The 19,307-nt window shown below is 45.0% G+C and overlaps 1 protein-coding gene across 2 annotated transcripts in view; it reads left to right on the forward strand.

Annotated features, from left to right (window-relative positions):
* The window catches only part of KCNK10 (potassium two pore domain channel subfamily K member 10), a 137,396-nt gene that overhangs the window by 41,352 nt on the left and 76,737 nt on the right, over positions 1-19,307 (forward strand). For both annotated transcript variants that reach the window (XM_053276640.1, XM_053276649.1), the window contains one exon: positions 14,505-14,854. In XM_053276640.1, coding sequence (XP_053132615.1) covers positions 14,505-14,854 — 350 coding nt within the window. The remainder of the gene's footprint in view (positions 1-14,504; positions 14,855-19,307) is intronic.

Consider the following 19,307-nt stretch of genomic DNA (forward strand, 5'->3'; position numbering starts at 1 on the left):
ATGCTAAATCATTGTAAACCGCTTAGAGAGCTTCCAGCTATAGAGCGGTATATAAATGTAAGTGCTATTGCTATTCTTTTTGTTCCATACAAAAAAAGAAAACCAGGACATGTATCCCTTAGACCAGGGTGTCAAACTGCAGCCCTCCCGCAGATGTTGGCCTACAACTCCCATGTTCCATGGCTACTAGCCACGGTGAATTGTAGGCCAACAGCAGCTGGAGGGTCACAGTTCATCACTCCCGCCTTCAACTTCTGGCAAAGGGCCTTCGGATCACACAGAAAAGAAAATATAAAAACAAGGGCGAGGGGAATCAACTGTACTCCAAAGGCTCAAGATAGAACCACACAGTAACTGTTGCATGGGGATGCTGCCAGAAATGACATCTCTTGCTGAATTCTTCCCCGTAGCTTGTGGGATCACCACCCTATGTCATGGCATCATCACATTGCGTGTTTCTCTCTCCTCATATTGATATAATTGGCTGCTACTGTAGGGGGTTGGGGGAATGTGCAATATGGTAATGTGGAGAGTCAGCGTGGTGTAGTGGTTAGAGTGCTGGACTAGGACCGGGGAGACCCGAGTTCAAATCCCCATTCAGCCGTGAAACTAGTTGGGTGACTCTGGGCCAGTCACTTCTCTCTCAGCCTAACCTACTTCACAGGGTTGCTGTGAAAGAGAAACTCAAGTATGTAGTACACCGCTCTGGGCTCCTTGGAGGAAGAGCGGGATATAAATGTAAAAATCATCATCATCATCATCATCATCATCATCATCATCATCATAACATGATTGGCACCAGTGAAAGCTTCCCTCCGGAACAGATAGCAATCTCAGCTCCTTCTAATCTGTATTATGTAGGAACATACAAAGCTGCCTTATAGAGGAGAGGGAGAGTCCATCCGCTTCCCATCCAGTGCTGCCTGGGGTGAGGGACCAGGTGGGTGCTGTGGGCTCCTTCTGCTGTTAACTGCCTGCTCTTGCTTCCCCTGTGGGGCTGGTGCCTGCTGCCTCTGTGCAACATCTTTGGGGAGTGTGTGCAGGATGATGATGATGATGATGATGATGATTACATTTATATCCCGCTCTTCCTCCAAGGAGCCCAGAGCGGTGTACTACATACTTGAGTTTCACCTCACAACAACCCTGTGAAGTAGGTTAGGCTGAGAGAGAAGTGACAGGCCCAGAGTCACCCAGCTAGTTTCATGGCTGAATGGGGATTTGAACTCGGGTCTCCCCAGGCCTAGTCCAGCACTCTAACCACTACACCACGCTGGATTGGGACCAGTTCCTGGGTGACTCAGCAGTTCCTTGGGTCACCTGCTTAGCTTTGGGCTGTATAGGAATGCTGCCTGTCACCCCTTTGGAGGGGAGCCACTTCGGGGGATAATGAGGGTGAGGGCCAGGCTGTTTGGCTCAAGGTCCCTTGTCGGTGTGTAAAGGAGGGTGGATATTATAATTGGGCTTCTCTTTGAAATCTTAGGTGAGTTGAGTTTCAATGTGTCTGGGTCTGTCTGTAGATGGGGAGACAGGGGGTATATCCACTGATTATGGGGCAGCTATTCCAGTGGTGGTGGGGAATAGAAGAAATAACGTTGACTAGCCAGCAAGCCATTGCAGGGAAAGGGGAATCAGAAACTTAATTGCTGTCTCCCCTTCTGGCTGTCCTGCCAGCTCTTTGACCTTGGAAAGCAATGCTAACCACCCACAGAGCCTTGTCTTGCTCCTTTGTAATGCCAGGTCGGTCCAGAATAAACCTGAAATCATCCATGATTTGATTCTGGACGAAGGGGCTGATCTAGTATCTTTTATGGAGACTTGGTTGGGGGAGGCTGGTGGTCCAGTCTGGTCCCGGCTTCTTCCTCCATGGTACTCTGTTGAGGAGCAGGGGAGGGGAAGTGGGCGGGGATCTGGAGTGGCTGTGGTCTACAAGAACTCCATCTCCCTTGCCAGGATCCCTGTCAAAGTGTCTGACCATATTGAATGTGTGTACCTAAGTTTGGGGACCAGGGATAGACTGGGACTTCTCTTGGTGTACCGATCACCGTGTTGCCCGATGGAGTCCATAACTGAGCTGACTGACTTGATCTTGGGCCTGGCATTGGAGTCTCCCAGGCTTCTGGTGCTGTGGAACTTCAGTGTTCACTTTGGGACCAATTTGTCCAGGGCGGCTCAGGAGTTCATAGCCGCCATGACAACTATGGGCCTATCCCAGGTGGTCTCGGGGCCGACGCATATTGCAGGTCACACACTTGATCTGGTCTTTGACTCTGAACAGGGTGGTGTTCTGTGGGTGGGGACTCCTGTGATTTCCCCTTTGTTGTGGATGGACCACCATCTGGTTAAGGTTGGACTCACGACCACGTCCCACCTCCGCATGGGCGGGGGCCCCATTAAGATGGTCTGTCCGAGAAGGCTACTAGATCCAATAGGATTCCAAGAAGCTTTGGAGGGATTTAGCGTTGGCTCTGCTGGTGACCCTGTCGACATTCTGGTGGAGAATTGGAATAATCAACTCACCAGGGCAGTGGACACGATCGCTCCTAAGCATAATCTCTGACCCTCTTTGAAACTGGGCCCTTGGTAAACAGAAGAACTATGGGGGCTAAAGTGGCGAGGTAGATGATTAGAGCGCAAGTGGAGGAAGACTTGACTCGAATCCGACAGATTATTACATAGATGATATATGCTCAGTTGATATGTGCGGCAAAGAAGCAATTCTTTTCCTCCTGTATTGCCTTGGCAAGTTCATGTCTGGCGCAGTTGTTCAGGGTTGTGAAGGGGCTTATTGTTTAGACCCATTTCAGACTGGCTTTCGGGCGGGCTATGGAGTGGAGACTGCCTTGGTCAGCCTGATTGATGATCTCCAATTGGGAATTAACAGAGGGAGTGTGACTCTCTTGGTCCTTTTGGATCTCTCAACGACTTTCAATACTATTGATTATGGTATCCTTCTGGAATGTCCGAGGGGATTGGGGGTGGGAGGCACTGCTTTGCATTGGTTCCACTCCTACCTCTCAGGCAGATTCCAGATGGTGTCTCTTGGAGACTGTTGTTCTTCAAAATCTGAACTTTCCTATGGTGTCCCTCAGGGCTCCTTATTTTCTCTGATGCTATTTAACATCTACATGAATTCATCAGGAGATTTGGTGCAGGGTGTTATCAGTATGGTGATGACACCCAAATCTATTTCTCCATGTCAACATCATCAGGAGAAGGCATAACCTCTCTAAATGCCTGCCTGGAGGCAGTAATGGGCTGGATGAGGGATAACAAACTGAGGCTGAAGCCATCCGAGACGGAGGTACTTATTGTGTGCGGTTGAAACTCGGGGTATCAGGGTATGATTTTGATCTGCCAGTTCTGGATGGGGTCATGCTCCCCTGGAAGGAACATGTACGCATTCTGGGGGTGCTTCTGGATCCGAACCTCTCCCTTGTGTCCCAGGTTGAGGCGGTGGCCAGAGGTGCTTTTTATCAGCTTCGGCTGATACACCACTGTGTATATTTCTTGAGATGAATGACCTCAAAACAGGGGTACATCAGCTAGTAACCTCTAGGCTGGATTACTGCAATGTGCTCTATGTGGGGCTGCCTTTGTACGTAGTTCGGAACCTGCAGTTAGTTCAGAATGCATCAGCCAGATTGGTCTCTGGGTCACTAGGAGATACCATATTACTCCTGTCTTGAAGGAATTGCACTGGCTACTAATATGTTTCCGGGCAAAATACAAGGTGATGGTCTTTACCTATAAAGCCCTAAACAGCTTAGGCCCTGGGTATTTAAGAGAACATCTTCTTCGCCATGAGCCCCACCGCCTGCTAAGATCATGTGGAAAGGTTTGCTTGCGGCTGCCGCCAACACATCTGGCAGCTTCTCAGGAATGAGCCTTCTCCGTTGCAGCCCCTGGACTTTGTAATGCGCTCCCTGTTGAAATGAGCCTCCCCATCTCTGGCAACTTTTTAAAAGGCGCTGAAGACACATTTATTCACCTAGGCTTTTAATTAGATTTATAGTTTTAAATAATTTTAATACCGGAGTTTAAATGTTTTTAATCTTTTAAATGATTTAATTGTTAATTGATTTGATGTTTTAAATGATTTTAATTGTAAACCACCCAGAGATGCAAGTTTTGGGCAGTATAGAAATATTTTAAATAAAAAATAATAAATAAACAATGAGCCAGACCACTGGCCCAACTAGCTCAGTATTGTCTACACAGCTTGGTGCAGCTTCTCCAAGGTTGCAGGCAGGAGTCTCTCTCAGCCCTTTCTTGGAGATGCCAGAGAGGAAACTGGGAACCTTCTTGCTCTTCCCAGAGCGGCCCCATCCCCTAAGGGGAATATCTCGAGTGCCCATGTAGTCTCCCATTCAAATGCAAGCCAGGGTGGACCTTGCTTAGCAAAGAAGACAATTCATCCTTGCTACCACAGGACCTGCTCTCTACAGTGGAGATTGGACCACAGTGGGGACAAAATGTTGTACAGTAGTCTCTTTCCTCCACATTACCGTCCTGATTCAGCTCAAGCCCCCCCCCCACTCATTGTGTAAAAGCACACAGTACCTTGACCTCTGCAGTTTAGCTCCATCGGTCAGGATAGCAATTAGGGTCAGGCAAGATATTAGGACCTTGGACAGCTCCCAGCAGACAACTTGTTCTGACACAGGGCTGCTCAACTTCGGCCGTCCTGCAGATGTTGGCCTACAACTCCCATAATCCCTGGCTATTAACCACAGTGGATGGGGATCCTGATGACCCCTCCCAAGTTCCACCCCTGGCTGGGAAACTGAGAGCCTTAAAAGTGTGACACTCTGGCCTAAGATCTAGCACTTGGTTGTCTCTTTGCTAGTTCTTGCCAGGTGTGCTTTCTGAGTTGGCAAGTGGACTTTCTGTATTATGAAGTCCTTGGGGTGAGAATGCTGTCCCCTTTGTGGAATCTGGCTCAGTGGATGGAGTGTCTCGGAGTCCTGGCTTAAGAGGCTCTGGGGTCTTAGGTTCAGGATTTTCCTGGTTTGTGAGCTCAGATTTGATGTCAGAACCCAGGCAAAGTGCCTCTGCAGTCTACACTCCTGGCCCCCCTGACTTAGCTGGCTCCTTGCACTTTCTTCTGTATGATCCCCATCGCACATTGAGGTCATCTGGAGCGGTCCATCTCCAGTTACCACTGGTAGGTCTGGTGGCAACTCAGAACCAGTTTTTCTCTGTAGCTGCTCCTGGCCTATGGAATGCACTCCGGGCAGATATCCTCAGTTTAGGCTTGCTGTTGGCCTTTAAGAGAGCACTGAAATCTTATTTGTTTGGCCTGGACTTCCAAGGCTTTAAAATTGTTCTTAAGTATTTTAATTGGTTTTAAATGGTTTTGAATTGTTTTAGAATTGTTTTTATGTTGTTTTGAGCAGCGTGTTCTAAATGGTGTTTGTTTTTTATGTCTTTTAAAACTTGTGTACCCCCCAGAGTTTGGATGGGATGTTCTATAAATGTAATGAATAAAATGTCAGAGGTCCTCTGTTTCATAGTCACCATAATGATAGTGCAGGACTGTACAACTTCAACCCTCCAGCTTAGACTACAACTCCCGTCATCCCCAGCTACAGTGGCCAATAGTCAGGTATGATGGCAGTTGTCGTCCATCATCTGTAGGAGGGCTGAAGTTGTGCAGTCTTGGCATAAAGCATTAGCATTTGGTGAACTTAATTGCTGCTGACATTTCAGTTTTGGAACCTTCTGCATGCAAGCATGCAGATGCTCTTCCCAAAGTGGCCCCATTCCCTAAGAATATTTTACAGTGCTCACATGTAGTCTCTCATTCAAATGCAAACCAGGGTGGACCCTGCATAGCAAAAGGGACAATGCATGCTTGCTACCACAAGACCAGCTCTCCTCCTTGCCTTGTGTGCTTGTTGTTTGAAAGTGTCATTTGCATGATTGTTTTTAGGAATGTATCATTTTACATTTTTAAAAATTATTTTACATATGTTATTGTACATTGCCTTGGGTACCTTTTATGTATGGAGGTGATCCATAAAGACCAAACCAAGCAAAATGAATAGGAGTGTAAATGCTGACATTTAAGGCAGCTTGATCATGCCTGCTGACTCTCTGCACTGTGCTTTCTCCAAACAAGCAGGATCATACCTTTCCCTAGTGTCATTCTCTCACTGGGAAAAGGTCTATGTCACAACACTGGCAAATCCCCTTTGTGGAATGAAGATCTGCCAATTTAATGTGTGTGTTGCATAAACTGAGATTTGTCATTGTCTCTAATGAGAGAGATTAAATCCCTTTCATGATAAGTTAACAAACACACAAATGAAAAAATGTCATCCAGGGAAAAGCAGACACGGGAAAGATCGATTTGAAAAACTCAAAATGCTTTAGAGAGATGATGGTCATTTTTAGTTAATAGCTGAAAGTAGTTTGAAAAAGGAGCCGCTGCTTGCGACTGCTGCTTTCCAGATGTTCTAATTAATGTGCATGGGGATGGGTGGGGTTGCGGCCCCAGGCTCCACCGCTGACCATTGTAAGTAAAGTGTGCCGTTGAGTCGGTGTTGACTCCTGGTGACCACAGAGCGCTGTGGTTGTCTTTGGTAGAATAGATGCGTTTACCATTGCTTTCTCCTGCGCAGTATGAGATGATGCCTTTTAGCATCTTCCTATATCGCTGCTTCCTGATATAGGTTTTTCCCATAGTCTGGGAAACATACTAGTGGGAATTTGAACCAGCAACCTCTGGCTTGCTAGGCAAGTCATTTCCCGCTGAGCATTGTACTTTCAATATAAAGTCTATAGAGCAGGCCTGCTCAACTTCGACCCTCCTGCAGATGTTGGCCTACAACTCCCATAATCCCTGGCTATTGGCTACTGTGGCTGGGAAATATCGCAATTGTAGTCCAAAAACAGCTGGGGGCCCCTAAGTTGAGCAGGCCTGCTTTAGAGGGACTGCCTTTGAAGACTGTTCAGAACTGCAATGAGCGTAGAAGACAGCTGCCCATTTGCTAACTGGGACCAGGGCCATGGAACATATTCTGCCAGCTTTGAAATAGGACTCTCAGGGGCATAGCTGTAATTGGACAAGGGGAGTGGCACATATGTCCTTGGGACCCCGAAAGAGGGAAGGGCACTGGCTACTGCTGGCTTCCGCAGCTGAAAACAGAACCCTTGTTTGCTGATCCTCTAGGAGGTGTGAAATGTCCCTTTAAAATTTTATTTTATTTTATGTGATAGATAGTTATTGTAATCCGCAAATGTGATGGGTTATTACGTTTACTGACATTTAAAGTAATTTTTCTGAGTTCTTTAGCAATCTTTTTGAACTTAATGGTTGACATCCAGACCAAGTTACTCAGTAATACTACCTATGTATTACTCTAAAGCAGGCTTCCCCAACCTGCGGCCCTCCAGATGTTGCTGAACTACAGCTCCCAGCATTCCTAGCCACAATTTATTGTGGCTGGGTATGCTGGGAGTTGTAGTTCAGCAACATCTGGAGGGCCGCAGGTTGGGGAAGCCTGCTCTAAAGGACCACTTAATTTTGATAGGACTTCTACTAAGTACTGTAATCAGGATGTCAGTTGTGTGTGTTTTTTCCTTTTTCTGTAGAGATCTCTTCTTTTTGTTCACATCCTATGGTTTTAACAATAACATTTGACTGGCCGGCTATAACAGGCATTTTCAGCCAGGGGTACATAAACTCTCAGGGGTACTCTAAAGCCTCATGGGGGTATGTGAAATGCAGGGCCAGATTAAGGGAGCACAGAAGGCACACATGCTCTGGGGCTCCCATTGCCCACCTCCTTCCTGAATGGTGCATGCATGAATAACTTAACAGTAGCCTGTCTCATAACTGTCATTTAAATGTATGTGGATATAATAGGATACATGAACTGAAGTCTTGAGACAGAAGGGGTACACTTATTTAAAAAGGTTGAAAATCCCTGGGTTAGAAGATCATAAAACAGGTTAAGGCCTTTATCATATAGTGATTGTTATACACTCCACCAATACTGCTCAGCCCTCAGGGACATATATCAAAATTTGTTCTGTCTTACTCTCTTAATGCTGTTAGCAGGGCTTGGAAATTCACTAGTCTGTTAGTCTGTGACAAGTGAAAAATGTTGCCTGATGAGTGGAAAAGTCCTGCCAAGTAATGTACCAACCATCCTGACGATTGAAATATTTTGTCTGGCTGGTAAACTGAACCAACATTTCTTGACCTCTGGCTGTTAGTCTCCTCTTCTTGCTGCACCAGCACTTCCTTGTTTTGGATGTCAGCCAATGTGAAGAGAAAATGCTCTTTAGAAGAGACAAACCTGGCCATTAATAAATAAAAATGGAAGTGGACATCTCCTCTTCTTTTTCTACATGCAAGGCTCAAGTGTCTGAGTGTAATAAAAAAAGAAACAGCAAATAATCTCCTTTACTTTTCTGGGAGTAACTAAGCCAGGTACACTGAAAGATGATGTAATACTTCAGGGAATTGTAATATGCCATTTATCGGAAACATCATCCTGTATGTGCAGATTAATCCTTGACTTCTGACACCATTTTTCTCATGGCTCCCAACTAATAGGGTCACTCTGGAGACTGTATTATTTAGGCATTATCAGACAGCGTCTAATAATAGCTCCAAGTCAAAGTCTCAAACTCTGTGTATTGATGTGAATGGCTGTCATTAGTAGAGCCTCTTGTTGTGATCCTTCTCCCATTGAAGTCAATGTCAGAACCCCTGTATATTAAGAGATCTGTATTGTACCCTTAGTTGTTAATGTAGTACAAGTTGTGTTTATTGGCTCCATCTTTCTGTCAAGGACAGCAGGTGGAGATAGCACCTTCAGAGAATGTAGAGGAAAGGCCGTAACTCAGTGGTAGGGCACATGTTCTGCATGCAAAAGGTCGCAGGTTCAATCTTTGACATGTTCACATAGGGACAGGGAATACCTTTCCCCCCATCTGAAACTCTAGAAACCTGCTTCCAGTCTGTGTAGAGAATACTGAGCTAAATGGACCAAATGATCTGATGAAGGTAGCTTCGTAAGTTGAGTCAGCCCTTCTGCGCTTCAGATGAGCCACTGTTAGCTCATTTAGGGCTAGCTTCCCTATTAACAGATGGTCACCCGGCTAACTGGGCAAAGAGATACCTTTTAAAAAGTGGTGGCTCTCTCATCTAGCAGGGGGATAGCAACTATCTGGTCAGGTGAGCATAGCATCCCTCCCTGTGGCTGATCCTGGTATCTCCCTTGTGTTTGTTTTTATATTGTGAGCCTCTTTGGGACAGTGAATTGTCGTCTCATTCCTTTTGCTGTGTAAATGGCTTTAACAGCTTTTGTTGAAAAGCGGTATATAAAACTTCTTAATAATAATACTTAGCATTTCTGTAGGGACTTTTAGAGACATCATTGCAGCAATCCTTATGACGAGGCTTTCTACACGAGCAGTGTGGAGAGCCAATGAGGGTTTGGCGGGGTGAACGGGTTTGGTCCGCTCTCCCCATGGATGATCATGGTGCTAGTCCTGGGTGACCGGATCATCTGCCCACACAATAACTGACTGCATCACGGAGCCAGTTGGGGTGGCGGGGATCGGGGGCTGCCCGGCCCCTGGAAGTCCCAGAATGCCCCGCACGAGTGCTCGTGGCATTCTGGTGAGCCTCCCGGTCAGGGGTCTCCTCTTGAGTTGCCGCGGCACGGAGCTGCATCGTGGCGATTCATGATCAGGAAGATGGGGTTAGCAGAGCGCTTGCTCCGCTAACCTTGTTTAACCGGGGGTGGTGGTATTTAGAGGGGTTTGCTGCAGGGAGCTGTGCTACTCCCGTTGCAGTACACAACCTCTGGAAAGTTGCCTGGGCTCTCTTAGCTCGTTTACCAGCGGTCGTGAGAATAGCCTCAACATCTTTCCAAGGTAGCCCAGTATTGTTGTCCCTGTAGTGCAGCTTGGAGGGCTGAAGCAGAGAGAGGAGCTGTTTGTCTAAGACCACCTAGTGCAATATTCTTCATTGCAGTGCCCAGGAGCCAGTAGCGGCTCCCATCATCCCTAAGTGCTTATTGGTTTATTAGGCCTGTGTGATGCTTTGGCCGTATCTGAATGCTCCACAAAGCCCCCTTGGCATCACATGCCGTCGATTGTTCCCTCGAGCAGCCCTGAGTTTTGCCCAGGACTAGAGGGGCTCCTTTAAGGAAAATGGGGCCCTGTTGAGCCTCATCACCCCATCAGAAGGTGCACACCAAGTGTTGGGAAGTGTGGTCCTTCCAGCGTTTTCCCCATAGAGCTCTATGGTGAAAGCTCTGGGAAGGACCACATTTGCTAGTGCTATATATCCATCTGCCAAGATGGCAGTAGGGGCTTGACAGGGCTCAGTTTCGCTTAAAAGAGCCTCCTTGGTGCTGAGAAAAGTGCAGCACTGCACGGCGGCCAGAATGGTGAGAAATGGCTTTTACATTTAAGGTGTTCTGCCAAAGAGGTTCCCACTTGAAAAACGGTGAACATATTTGACCTAGAAAATTCATGGCAGTGACTGAAATTGGAAACTTTATGGCTCATAGCCCTGTCTTTTAATCACTACACTGCACTGACTCTCTGTGGCAGAACAAGGAAGTTTTGGCCTCAAATCTGGATTTCTAACTCCACGTCTGAGACATTAACCACATGACCTTCTTGGCTCCTGATATCATTATTCTGCAAAGTATTAACTAATTGATCATCTCTTAATCTGTGTGCAAGACAAGGGGAATCATCATTTTGCCTGTCATACTTTTCTCCCCCACCTCAATGGGGCTAATAGATGCTTTGGAGAGGGGAGGGGAATTTTGATAGGGCAAATGGCATGAGGAAAAAGAATCCAGTTCCTTCACCAGTAGTTCCTTCCCCATCAATGATTGCTTTTAAGCTTTTGGGGGGGGGGAGGGATATCTGATTATGAATTTCCCACGTCATATGTAGCTTGCTGTTGATTTGATTTGATGTTTCCCCTTTGCTTCCCTTCAGAGTGGAGGTGAGGATGATGGGATAGTAACTAGCAAGTGAGTTTTCTTACTGGGATATTTCTTATTAGCTGCGATGAGTAAATGCAGCCTCCACATTCAAAAGCAGTGTTAATCTGAAACTGAATATCAGTTGGTGGGGGAAAGCTGCCATAGGAATAGGGTTGTGCATTTTGTTTTTGTTTTATTTTTGGCCTGAATCCAAAACACTCTCATTTTGTTCTTTGTTCAAAATCAGCCAACCCGAAACACCCCAATTTTGTTCTTTGTTCAAAATTGCAAAATCCAAATCTGAAATGTTTTGTATTTTAAAAAATGGCCCTGGGCAAAACTAGTGGGTGTGGGTGGTAGTGCCCAGTGGGTGGAAGCTACCACCCAAATTTCAGAGGAATTGGGCAAAGGGCTGATTTTTGGTGAATTTTTGAAGTTTAAGATTTTTCCATTAGGGAATAATGGAGATTTTAGCAAAAGTATAGCTTCACATGGGGGGGGGCATAAGGGGTGGCCCAGAGCAGAGTAGGGTGGGTGGTAGTACCCAGTGGGGGCAAGGAAGCTGCCAGAATTATTTCAAAGGAATTGGGCAGAGGGCTGATTTCTAAAGATTTAATGGAGTTTACGCGTCTTTAAGGGTCTTCCCCATAGAGAAAGAAGGATGTTTCAGCAGCCCCCTAATTGCACTTGAGGGGCACCAGGGTGGTCCAGAGTGAGTGGTGGTGTAGAGCACATACAGTGTTAACCCATGGGGTACAGGGTTCTGTTGTTGCTGAGGTGTTCTTCTGAGTGTGGATTCTCTGATAGCAGATGAGAGTGGATTCATAGTGTCTCATTGAAAATCTCATTTGCTATCATAGAATCCACACTCAGAAGAACACCTCAGAAACAGCAGAACCCTGTACCCCATGGGTTAGCAAGGAATGGAAGTGGTTGGCAGTCTATGTGCACTACACCTAGAGTGCCAACCATTGAGAGTCAGTGTGGTGTGGTGGTTAGAGTGCTGGACTAGGACCAGGGAAACCTGAGTTCAAATCCCCATTCAGCCATGAAACTAGCTGGGTGACTCTGGGCCAGTCACTTCTCTCTCAGCCTAACCTACTTCACAGGGTTGTTGTGAAAGAGAAAGAGAAACTCAAGTATGTAGTACACCACTCTGGGCTCCTTGGAGGAAGAGTGGGATATAAATGTAATAATAATAATAATAATACACCACCACTCACTCTGGGCCACCCCAGTGTCCCCCAAGTGGAGTTATGGGGCTGCTGAAACCTCCATTATTCCCTATGGGGGGAAATCTTAAAGACGCATAAACTTTAACACATCACAAATAATCAGCCCTTTGCCCAGTTCCTTTGGAATCTGGGTTGTGGCAGCCTGGCAAGCACCCATTGGGGCACTACCACCCAACCCACTCTTCTGCCCCTGAATCCATTCCCAGGCTGGCATGCAGTAGCCATAGCAGGGTGGCAGGCTGAGCTCAGGCTGGCAACAAGGCAGGCAGGCATAGGCAATGGCATCACATCATCATGGCAACTTGAGGCATGCAATGCTGCAAACTAGTTCTCTCTCTCTCTCTTCAATGAGGCAGAAAGGCAGAGTGGTGACTACTAACTTGCTGAATGAATTGAAAACCCCTCCTTGAACTCCCCCCCCACTCTTGCCCCTTCCTCGACCCTTCCCTGACCAATGTGGGGTCAGTAAAGAGAGTCAAGAGGCAGAAGAGCCAATGGAGAACAAGGAGGGAATCATCAACAGGTCAGCCCATGCTTTAGGTCACCGATCAGAAGGCTGGAAGGGCAGGAAATTCAGAGATGTCAAACACAAAATGAAGACTGACTCAGAGATCGCCACAAAATGGAGGTCTGAACCAACAAATGTTTTGTAGCTGAAACAGGGATGTTTTGTTATGCCTACAAAACTTTTGGATCTGGAAAATGGGTGTTTTGTTTTGTCTACAAAACACCCGAAACGGGCTGTTTTGGGTACAAAACATTTTGTATCTGAAACATTTTGCACATCCCTACATAGGAAGCTAGCGTATTCTCACCGTCAGACCATTAATCCATCTAGCTCAGTGTTGTGCACGCTGATTGGCAGTGACTTCTCCAAGGTTTCAGGCAGGAGTCTATCCCGGCCCTACCTGGAGATAGCAGGGATTGAACCTGGAACTTTTGCATGCAGAACAGATGTTCCACCACTGAACTACAATCCCATCCCCCAAGACAGAAGTTGCCTTCATGCCCTGCTTGTGCCTTCATGCCCTACTTCTGGAAAGCATCTGGATGCCCACTGTTGAAAACAGTGTGCTGGTCTAGATGGACCTTTGGTTTGATCTGGCAGGAATATACTTATTTTCTCATAAGGTGGGGCTTTTTTCTTGAACTGAGGCTATTTTTCTTCCCACCAGCGTGCTCTCAGATGTTTGAGGGCAATCATAGAAAATGTGAGCTGTCTTCTACAATCCATTCTGCAACATATGCTCATCAGTTGATATGATGGAGCCATTGTGACAACAAGTCACAATGTTATAATCTTTATAATCTTGTTTTTAAATTTTATTGTGAGCCGTCTTGGGATTTTCTTAATAAAAGGCGGGGTATAAATTTAACAGTAAATTTTATATATATATAAAATTTACTGTTAAATTTATACCCCGCCTTTTATTAAGAAAATCCCAAGACTAACTAACTAACTAACTAACTATATATATATGTCCTTTGATGTTACAAGTGTGGAAATGTGCCACCAAATACACTGAAGACATCTGAAGCTAGCACTTCACGTCTTATGTGAAAGTTTATTTTATTTTATTTTACATTTATATCCCACTCTTCCACCAAGGAGCTCAGAGCGCTGTACATGGTTGTTTTTATCCTCACAACAACCCTGTGAGGTAGCTTAGGCTGAGAGATACGTGACTGGCCCAGAGTCACCCAGTGGGAATTGAACTTGGGTTTACCCGGTCCTAGTCCAACACTCTAACCACTATGCTGAGTGTGTGCAAGTGGATGGAAAGGACTGGGAATTCTTGACAACAAGATCTGGTATTGTAGTAGCAGGGAAAAACTGAAATGTCATCTGATTTTGAAAGAAGTTATTTAATTCATAAGCTCCAGCTTTAACACAGCAATTACTGGGCAATATTCTAGAACAGTTGTTATGGAGGTGTTCAAGTTAGATAATCTAGAATCAACTCTTTTTGCCATAAAGGCAATGGAAAAGCAGCAATATTTCTGTACTATTACTGTGAGAAAGTTACAAGCACCTCCCCGGGGTGTCCTTAGGGCACGGCAAGTAGGATGACTGCTGTGAGCCCCGCTCTTTTAACCCCCATTAGAATTAACTGGAAGGGGCCCCTGCACTGGCTGATCTGCCTTGGGCCCCGCACCCTGTCACGGCTCTCTAAGGACAGCCCTCCCCCCACCCCCCACTGTATGTTTCTACAAAGTTAGAATTGTGACTATAAAAGAAATTAAAACAATGATGATGATGCCACACAGAGATTTAACACATCCATTTCATTTTTAATTGTAGTGACTGTTCCGTCAGCTGTTCCGTCAGCTGTTCCCTCAGCGTGTGAGCCTGAGACCAATAAGACTAACGGGCACCAGTCGGCACCACGACTCTCTGTTTCCTCCCCCCGGACAACTGTGATTGCCAGCATGGAAACCCCCTCACAGGGTTTGCAGACAGTTATGAAGTGGAAAACAGTGGTCGCCATCTTCTTTGTGGTTGTTGCCTACCTGGTTACTGGAGGCCTGGTGTTCCGAGCCCTGGAGCAGCCAGAAGAAAGCAGCCAGAAGAGCAGAATAGCCAATGACAAGGCAGAATTCCTTCTGGAGCACAACTGTGTATCCCAACAGGATCTGGAAGCATTGATTAAGGTGAGAGAAGTATGAGGGCTATAGTGGGGAAACTGCTTCTAATGATGCTGTGGCTTTTCCTGAGGTGAAAGGTTGACTTTCATTGGTTACCAATTTGCCTCTGGCCTAGATTCAAAGTACTTGTCTTGACCTATGCATTTTTGGGACAGGATATTACCACCACCACTACTACTACTACTACTACTACTACTACTACTAATTCAATTTCTATACTGCCCTTCCAAAAATGGCTCAGGGCGGTTTACACAGAGAAATAACAAACAAATAAGATGGAACCCTGTCCCCAAAGGGCTCACAATCTAAAAAGAAACATAAGATAGACACCAACAACAGTCACTGGAGGTACTGTGCTGGGGGTGGATAGGGCCAGTTACTCTCCCCCTGCTGTCTGTCTGTTAACTCGATGGATAACTATAGGCCGCCTCCAGGCTCAGAGGCAATATGCCTCTTAATACCAGTTGCAGGGGAGCAACAGCAGAAGAGAGGGCATGCCCTCACCTGTGGGCTTGTCAGAGGCATCTGGTAGGCTTCTCAGAGGCCACTGTGTGAAATGAGATGCTGGCCCAGATAGTCATTGGCTCCAATCCAGCAGGAGCTGTTCTTATGCTCTTATGGACCTCATTCACCCATATGGATCTGCCAGGGCCCTCCCCTGTTCATCTGATGTGCAGCTGGTGTCTCTGCCATTGACTGAGATCCAATTGGTGGGGACCAGAGACAGGATCATTTGGGTTGTGGCCCCTTGTCCCTGGAATGCCCTTCCAGATAAACTTCGCTATGCTCCCTCCCTCAACATTTTAAAGAAACATTTAAAATCTTTTTAGGGAAGCTTAAAAATAGTCTTAAAAACACTAGCAGGTTTTTAATTTGTAAATCTGGTTTTAATTAGGTTTACTTTATTATTATTATTGTTTACACAGTCAGACAGGTGTTATTGACTGGTTTGTTTTATCCAGACATCGAGTCCTTCCCAAGGACCTGGGATGGCTGAATAATAATAATAATAATAATAATAATAATAATAATAATAATAATAATAATAATTTCTTGTTTACACAGTCAGACAGGTGTTATTGACTGGTTTGTTTTATCCAGACATGGAGTCCTTCCCAAGGACCTGGGATGGCTGAATTTTATTGTCAATTGTTATAGATATCATCGCAGAATATAGGCTGTTCCCAGTAAAGCTGCTTTTTGTAATTGGCTGATGGTGATTTCTGTGGCCCCTATGGTGTTGAGGTGCTCTTCAAGGTCTTTTGGAACTGCACCCAGGGCGCCAATTACCACTGGGATTATTTTGGTCTTCTTCTGCCACAGCCTTTCAGTTTCAATTTGTAGATCTTTGTATTTGGTGATTTTTTCTATTTCTTTTTCTTCTATTCTGCTATCCCCTGGTATTGCTATGTCAATTATTTTGACTTGTTTTTCTTTCTTCTCGACTACAGTTATATCTGGTGTATTGTGTGGCAGATGTTTGTCTGTTTGTAGTTGGAAGTCCCATAATATTTTTACATCTTCATTTTCTTCAACTGTTTCAATTTTATGGTCCCACCATATTATTATTATTATTATTACTTGTTTACACAGTCAGACAGGTGTTATTGACTGGTTTGTTTTATCCAGACATCAAGTCCTTCCCAAGGTCCTGGGATGGCTGAATTTTATTGTCAATGGTTATAGATATTGTCGCAGAATATAGGCTGTTCCCAGTAAAGCTGCTTTTTGTAATTGGTTGATGGTGATTTCTGTGGCCCCTATGGTGTTGAGGTGCTCTGCAAGGTCTTTTGGGACTGCACCCAGGGCGCCAATTACCACTGGGATTATTTGGGTCTTTTTCTGCCACAGCCTTTCAGTTTCAATTTGTAGATCTTTGTATTTGGTGATTTTTTCTATTTCTTTTTCTTCTATTCTGCTATCCCCTGGTTGTTGTTGTTGTTGTTATTGTTGTTGTTGTTGTTGTTGTTGTTATTATTATTATTTACCCAGTCAGACAGGTGTTTGACTAGTTTGTTTTATCCAGACATCGAGTCCTTCCCAAGGACCTGGGATGGCTGACTTTTATTATCAATATTGTTGTTGTTATTATAGATATCGTCGCAGAATATAGGCTATTCCCAGTAAAGATGCTTTTTGTAATTGGCTGATAGTGATTTCTGTGGCCCTTATTATTAATCATTATTATTATTTATTCAGTTTCTATACCGTCCTTCCAAAAATGGCTCAGGGTGGTTTACACAGAGAAATAATAAAATACATAAGATGGATCCCTTTCCCCAAAAGGCTCACAATCTAAATGGATCCCTGTCCCCAAATGGCTGACTTGAGTTTTATTCATTGTATATTGTTTTATTGTTGTGAGCCATCCCAAGCACTGTTGCTCTGGAGGGTAGGGCTCAGTCTTCCCTCTAACAAGGATTTTTAGATGTTGTTGACTACAACTCCCAGCACCCCCAGCTGCAATAGCCTTTGCTTGGGGATTATGGGAATTGTAGTCAATAACACCTGGGAATTCCTGTTCGAGGGAACACTGGGCGGGATATATATTTTTTTTAAATAAACAAACATTCTAGAATAGTCATTATAGAAAACATGGATGCTGTACCCAGGTGTTATGCCGGCAAGCCCCTCCCCTCCCACACAACCCATACTCCATTCTGTTCACAAACAGTGTTTACCTGAGAAGCACTGTATTTTCAGCCACAGAAAGAAACGCTTCCTGAGTACAGCATTTGTCTCCTCAGTCCCACTCTGTACCCACGGACAGAGTGGCAATGGACTGTGTCGACATGGGAGGTGGTTCTTGCTGTCATGCACTCATGGATACTTGGGTACAACATCCATCCTTTTTATAGCAACTTCAGGTCTTAGGGTCAATTCAGACATTATTGATTTATATTTTGTAGATTTACGTTTTGTCCCTCAGTATATATATTTCACCAAACAGCACAAAATCTGATACAGTTTTAACATAGGCAACATTTGCATCTTGGTTACTCTGTGTACATCTGGTTTCCCTCCACCCCCCAGCCCTCCATAAGCTACAACTGAAATTGCATCATTCACAAATACCTGAATTACATTAGATCTAGGGTGCCAAGGGTGAAACATTGCAGTCAGTTTGCTTGTTTTCATAAAGAACTATGTCAGAACCATGCTTCTGAGATGGAATTCCGGTGGCCTGCCAGGGTTTGATAGTCGTCATGCCTTAAACATAGACAGAAAGTTGGATGTACCTGTTTTAAGCAAGCAAACAAGCAAATATTCTAGCAGCTTTTGAAGGGATTTTGAAGCATAATTAATTAGAACAACCCAAGCAGATCAAGTGTCTGTATTCTTTCTGAAGTATCTTTCTTAATTGAAATGTAAAGTCATTAAAATAAAAGGGAATCAAAGAAATATAATAGATCAAAACCAGAAGTATTTGGCTGAGATCCAAAGGCTCTTGTATTTCTGCAGAAAAGGCTACCATGCATAAGCAGAGGTGGTGGGGTGTTCCAGGGTTTTTGTTGTATTTTGTTTTGGTGGCATCTTAGGAGCATAGGAAGATAGGAAGCTGCCTTATACTGAATCAGACCATTGGTCCATCTAGCTCAGTATTGTCTACACAGACTGGTAGTGGCTTCTCCAGAGTTGCAGGCAGGAGTCTCTCTCAGCTGTATCTTGGAGATGCCAGGGAGGGACCTTGAAACCTTCTGCTCTTCCCAGAGCGGCTCCATCCCCTGAGGGGAATATTATACAGTGCCCACATGTAGTCTCCCATTTAAATGCAAACCAGGGCAGATCCCGCTTAGCAAAGGGGACGATTCATGCTTGCTACCACAAGACCAGCTCTCCTTTATCTTGTCTTATACTGAATGCTGTTGCTGAAGGTCCACTAAACTTCAGGAGTGATGCTGAGGGCTGCCATGGGAATGGAAGCCTTGGATTTTGGCCACTGAACAGATGTAAGTTGAGAAGAAGGCTCTGAAGTTATGCAACCACATTTCTGAGATCAGGAGAGAGTGGGACTGACTAGCACAGTCAAGTCCTCAGTATTCCATAGTTATATATATCAGGAAAACTTGTATATTTTTAAAGGTTTGTTAAATAACTCCATTGACTCCTGGTCCATTTTGTAACCATGCTTCTATTTAATATTTCTTTCCTGTTACATCATGGAAAACATTGCAATAATAGCAGAGAAACACAATAAGAGTTTGAGACCCCTGCTCTATGGCCTTAGACCTGTCACAGATTGACACCTAAGCTAGTATCTGTTTATTGGAAGGTAAAGCCTATGGAGTAGGAAGCCAGAAGGGATTTGTGCTTCCCAGCAAGTTGTTGGAGACCGCAAAAATCAATGGGCAGATGTTTCTGGCTAAGGAAGAGCATACTCGAATTGGAAAGCGCACTGATTATAGGGGAATTCTTATACAGAATGAAGTGATACCTCCATTCAGTAGCTTTTTGGCAG

The sequence above is a fragment of the Hemicordylus capensis genome, chromosome 1 (assembly GCF_027244095.1).
Source record: "Hemicordylus capensis ecotype Gifberg chromosome 1, rHemCap1.1.pri, whole genome shotgun sequence".
NCBI lineage: Eukaryota > Metazoa > Chordata > Lepidosauria > Squamata > Cordylidae > Hemicordylus > Hemicordylus capensis.